This window comes from Lepidochelys kempii, chromosome 6 (genome assembly GCF_965140265.1).
Source record: "Lepidochelys kempii isolate rLepKem1 chromosome 6, rLepKem1.hap2, whole genome shotgun sequence".
In the NCBI taxonomy this organism is placed as follows: Eukaryota; Metazoa; Chordata; order Testudines; family Cheloniidae; genus Lepidochelys; species Lepidochelys kempii.
This window is the reverse complement of record NC_133261.1, coordinates 4343861-4349860: the sequence shown is the minus strand read 5'-3', so window position 1 is coordinate 4349860 and position 6000 is coordinate 4343861. Positions and strand designations below refer to the sequence as shown.

Sequence of the window (6000 nt, the reverse complement as noted above, 5' to 3'; positions counted from 1 at the left end):
AACAAGTCCCCCAGTGTGTCCCCACTAGTGTGACCAGATGTCCTGATTTTTTAGGGACAGTCCTGATATTTGGGGCTTTTTCTTATATATGCGCCTATTATCCCCCCACTTCTGTCCCAATTTTTCACACATGCTATCTGGTCACCCAGAGTGGGTGCAGTCCTGGCAGCAGAGGGGAGGACTCCACACCCTCCCCTGCCCATGTACTTCAACCTGCTCTGGATACCTGACACTCCTGTGTATCCTGCAGAATGGGTGCATGCAGACAGACACACACACACACGCTCTCTCTCTCTCTCTCAGTGTGCCCATCAGATGGATAGTCAATCTCTGTGGCCCACTCAGCCCGGGGAAGACGTTTTACCCAGGGAGCTGCTTTTCAAACGTTCAGCTTGTGCCTGTACATTTTGCTCCCCTGGGTAAAAAACAAACAAACAAAAAATTAGCATCAAACCCTAAATTATCACATTTCCCTAGGAAATCAGTCTGGGTAGCGGATAGCTTTAAAAGAGTTCAGATAGATCACAGAGTCTGCCAAGGCTAACTAGTCAGAAAGAGAGAGGGCAAAGGAGGAAGGCAGTTTCAAACCCCACCCCACCCCAGCTCCCTAAGGGGCTGATGAGTCTCTGATAAGGCACATGGTGCAATTTCCACAGGGATTTGGAGCGCATTACAGAAAGCCAACATGCCCTGGATTCCAGGAAATCATTTGCTTTTCAGAGCATTGGTTCTCAGTGCTGCCCTGCCTTGTGGCTAGGGGAGGAGACAGGGGAGGAGACACAGGAGGAGGAAAAAGGAGAGTTTCGAAGCTGTGTTGGCTGCCACTGCAATACGAATGAGCGCACGGGACCGGCTGGAGAATGTCCTGGAGGAGCTGGAAGAGATGGACTTCAAGAAGTTCAAGGTGAAGCTGAACCAGGCCCAGCCGCCCTCGGGCTGCAGCAACATCCCACGGGGTCGGCTGGAGCGGGCAGACTATCTAGATGTATGCAGCCTGATGATCAGCTACTACCTGGAGACGGGAGCCATACAGATGGCCAAGCAGGTGCTGGAGGACATCAACCAGAGGCACTTGGCTGCCAGGCTGGAGGGGGTATAAGAGGTGAGGGGATCTGACTCCGGATTGGGCCCACAACCAGCGTAATTTCTGCCCACCTCTGTCTGGCTCATCAAAGGCTTTGTTGCTTTCACTTTCGATTTCTGGGAGGGAGGAAGAAGGCCTCAAGAGGGCGATGCTGTCAAGCTGATCCCTGCTCCAGGGAACATCTCTGCTAAAAGCAGGGTAACTGGCTGGGTTCTCAAAAAGAAAAGGAGGACTTGTGGCACCTTAGAGACTAACAAATTTATCTGAGCATGAGCTTTCGTGAGCTACAGCTCACTTCATTGGATGCATCCGATGAAGTGAGCTGTAGCTCACGAAAGCTTATGCTCAAATAAATTGGTTAGTCTCTAAGGTGCCACAAGTCCTCCTTTTCTTTTTGCGAATACAGACTAACACGGCTGCTACTCTGAAACCTGGCTGGGTTCTGAGAAACTTTTCCCTATAGAGGGTGCCGGCTCCTATCCAATCTCAGATCAGGGGTATTGGCTGGCTTAGCAGGGAATGGGATATGGGGTCTTTGCCCTTAGGGGTTGCCAGTTCCTATCTAGCCCCTGATCGGGGGACTGGCTGGTTATGGGGGTTGGGGAATGAGATACGGGGCTTTTTCCCTTTAGGGGGTGTCAATTCCAATCCTGCCCCTGGGCAGGGGGAATATGTGGCTATGGGTGTTGGGGAATAGGATACCGGGTCATTTCCCCTCAAGGTGGTACCAGTTCCAAGCTGGCCCGTTGTTAGTTCTGAAAGTTATTCGCATGTGAAGTTTTGGAAACGGTGAGAAAATACTTAGGTTGTCTTAGTTCAAGCTTCTAGTGCCAGGGTAGTCAATAGGTGGACCATGGGCCAAATCTGGACTGCCAAATGCTTTTGAATGGACCCCAAAAAAGTTTATTTACTTACCCACTCTTGAGGACCATACTCCTTTAGTGTTAAAGGCTGGTTGCTTCTGCAGGTGTTTGTGTGATGAGATTTAAAATCAAGGCTTTGATCACCCGTGCCAGACAAAAATCCTGTGACACTTTTTTGAAAGCCCAGGCTCCCAGTCACATGCCAGCTCAGGAATTTTCATTTTGACTTCTTAATCTCTTCCTGTAGTTTCCCCGAAATATAGGCTTCTCCTTCACTTCTTTCCTATAGCATGGCCATGTGGCTGTTAAACAGTTTCACTCCAGAAATGGCCGTATTTCAGCACTGCATGAGCAATCCCTGTGTAGTGTTGCTGTGTACTTGGTTTTTAGCTGCATGTCCCACCCCAGAGGTGGCTGCACTTCAGTACAGTTCCCTAATTTTTGGCTCCTAAAAAGCTCGTGCTTCAGGGTTTCAGACGGTCTCCTGCAGGAGTCATGAAGGGACATTCCCCCACACCCCATCCCAATGTATTCTGGAGTTGTTGTTTTTTTTATCTCCTTCCTCTGAAGCATCAGGGATGGCCAAAGCTGGAGATGGAAAACGGAATGGGGAGGGCCCAGGCTCTGAGGCGAAATCAAACATTCTCTCTCTCAGGTGCTTGGCTGGCTGGTTCTTGCTCACATTCTCAGAGTCTAACTGATCACCATAGAGAAAGTCAGGAAGGAATTTTCCCCCAGGACAGACTGGCAGGGACCTTGGGGGAAGTTTCACCTTCCTCTGCAGTGTGTGAGTACAAGTGACTTGCCAGGATTATCATAGAATCGTAGGACTGGAAGGGAACTCGAGACGTCATCTAGCCCAGACCCCTGCACTCAAGGCCTTGTCCTAACCTCAGAAGTTAATGAGAACAATTTTTCTCCCTCCTCCTTGTGACAACATTTTATGTACTTGAAAACAGTTATTGTGTCCCCCCCTCAGTCTTCTCTTCTCCAGACTAAACAAACCAATTTTTTCAATTTTCCCTAATAGCTCTTGTTTTAGACCTTTAATCATTTTTGTCGCTCTTCTCTAGACTTTCTCCAATTTGTCCGCATCTCTCCTGAAATGTGGCACCCAGAACTGGACACAACACTCCAGTTGAGGCCTAATCAGCACGGAGTAGAGCGGAAGAATTACTTCTCGTGTCTTGCTTACAACTCTCCTGCTAATACATCCTAGAATTATGGTTTTTATTGTTGTTTTTTCCAACAATGTTACATTGTTGACTTGTTTGCTTGTGATCCACTATGACCCCCAGGTCTCTTTCTGCAGTATTTCTTTCCAGGCAGTCATTTCCCATTTTGTATGCGTGCATCTGATTGTTCTGGATATACCTGATTATTTGGGTACATCTCACTTAAATAATTTCCCTGTCATTGCAGGGGCCTCGGGCACTGGAGCATCTCAATCCCTTCTATTCTCTGCCTCTGGCATATAATAGTCTAGTCTCCTGAGGGCTGCAATACTTTGGTCTAATGACAGTTGTTGGGTGCTGGCTGGTGTTGGTGGCCTGTGATAAGCAGGAGGTCAGACTAGATGATCCAGTGGCCCCTTCTGGCCTTAAACTCTATGACTTTATGATTCCAAAGTGCTTCGTGGTTTGCACAATGAAAAATGCTTTGCTAATCACTTCCTATCAAATTCTCCCTGCAGGGGAATCTAATGAAAAAGAAAACATCCCAGAGAACAAAATGCACTTTCCCTCTAAAGAGCTCCAAATCCTGCCACACAGAGACAGAAAGAAAACTCATGATCCTGCCACCCACCGGGGTCTCTCTGCACATGCCCATGGCCAACAATGAAGATCACAGAAGCATCGCAGACACCTTTCTCTGCCACTCCTGCCATGCTCCAATTCCTGTCTCGGCATCTTACGGCTTTTGCCTTTCCCTGCTCGGGATGACCACAGATTTCCACCATTCCTATTTTTGAACAAATAAAGAGATATTTTTACAGTTGTTACTTACCATTGTTATTTTTATGGTCCATTTAGCGCTGGGGAAAGGCAGACCCTGGAGAGTGAATCCTGTGTGTACGCCCAGAGACAGTACAGCCTGGCAGCAGCAGGGAAAATTTCTGCTCCACCACGCCTCAGGCCAGGCCTGCCCTTGAGGGACATCAATCATGGGAAAGGGGAGTTCAGCGCTCGTGGCCTGTTCAGTGCCTCAGCCTGATTGCAAGTAGGGGGGAAATAGAGATGTGGACTCCTGTTTTGCTAGGAAGTAGGCCCCCTGTACTCATTTCACAACAAATGACTTCCCAGTGGGAACAGCTTTCAGTCCCCAACTGCTGTATGGGAGATTTGAAACACTGGAATAAGGGCCCTTGTGGTAAAGGGCCCTTTATCTCATTCCCTACTCCAGCCAGCTAACCAGTCTCCCAGCTTAGAGTTACATTAGAGGCTGGTGATGTACAGGCGAATGGGTCGTATCCCATTTGCTGCTCCCTCAGCCAGCCCTTCCAACCTGTAGGTAGATTGGTACGCAGTAGGGGAAAAGCCCCATATCCCATTCCCCCTCCCCCCAAGCATACCAGTCCCCCCAACCTGGGGCTGGGTTAAAACTAGTGCCCTAGAGTTCAAGAGCCCCATCTCCCAATCCCCATATCTCCTAGATGTTGCAGGGACTGGCGGGGTCAGGCCGGCTTTCAGAGGCAGGAATGGAACCCAGAGTTTTTATATTACACTCACCTACGCAGCTGAGCTCTGAACACAATCCAAGTGTGTATATTTTTTTCCCGTGCATCTTACATATTTTACGTTTCTTCCCCTCAGATTTTGTTGTGGTGGTTCATTTGGTTGCTAAATCAAGCCACCGAGTTGCATTTTGTTTTGCATACAGTGAGGTTCATGGTCAGGGTGTGAGTGTCACAGTCATGGGATGGCTGGGGAGAAAGCTCTGTCCAACAAAGCCACAAGTCTCATCTTTGAGGCTGAGTCGTGACTCCCTCTAACCACTGGACCCCATTCCCCTGACACAGCCAGGGGTAGAACCCAGGAGTCCTGATTCCCAACTCCCTCCCTTCCCAGCCCCCTGCTGTAACTACTGCATCCTGCTCCCCTCCAGACCCTATGCTTTACACTGTTGTGTGAGTCTAGTGCTTCTTGCATACAGATATCCCCCTCAGAGACACCCCAAAATATCTCTCTCAGAAACACCCCAATATACAACCTTGGGAGACCTCATGATAGGAACCTTGAGTGGCCCCCGATATCTCCGCTCAGAGACTCCAATGCCTCCATCAAAGACCACCCCAATACCCACATGAGGGCTTCCTGAAAGCTCTCCTGAGGGACCTCCTAGCCCTACTAAGGACCCCCAACAATCCTCCATGGATCCCTAATATCTGCTTCAGAGACCCCCCCTCAAAAGCTCCCTGAGTGCCCAACCCCTCAAAGATGCCCCCAATATCCCCAGTGAGGGGCACCCAATATTCCCCCATGGACCCTAACCCCCTCAAACAACCCCCAAATCCCATCTGAAGGGGTCCCCAATGTCCTCCTCAGAGACCCTCCAATAGCCCCCCCTGGGGGGGCCACAATATTCCCTCAGGGGCCTTCCCCCCTCCCCCAAGGTCCCTCCCTTGCCAGTTAAAACCATAAAACTGCCCCTCCCCTGCCCTGTGGAACTCCTTCCTGCAGTGCAAGGCAGAGGGGGGAGGGGCAGTAATGGCCCCAACTGTCACTGGGGTCAAGAGGGGGCTGACTGGGGGGGACACATTGGGGTAGCCTCTCAGGGGTCCATGAGTGGGAATATTGGGGCTCTCAGAGGGATCTGTTTTGTGGGTTCATGAGCGGATGATATTGGGACACTAAGGGAGTTATTTAGCAGCTCTGAAGGGTCTATGTTGGGGAGTAAATGAGGAGAAGGTATTGGGGGCCCTAAGGGAGCTATTTAGGCTGTCCCTGAAGGGTTTATTTTGGGGGTGTAGGAGGAGAGACATGGGGGGGCCTATGGAGGGTATGTTTGAGGTCTCAGAGTGGTGAGTATAAGGGGATCCATGAAGGAGGATAG

General features: G+C 49.9%; 1 protein-coding gene across 1 annotated transcript; it reads left to right on the top strand.

The window, feature by feature from the left end:
* The first annotated feature begins 711 nt into the window (after positions 1–711).
* Positions 712–3928, top strand: LOC140912352 (apoptosis-associated speck-like protein containing a CARD). The gene is made up of 2 exons (XM_073346606.1): positions 712–1102; positions 3641–3928. The coding sequence occupies exon 1, from the start codon at positions 836–838 to the stop codon at positions 1097–1099; it is 264 nt and encodes an 87-aa protein (XP_073202707.1). The 5' UTR covers positions 712–835; the 3' UTR covers positions 1100–1102; positions 3641–3928.
* The last annotated feature ends 2072 nt before the right edge of the window (positions 3929–6000 follow it).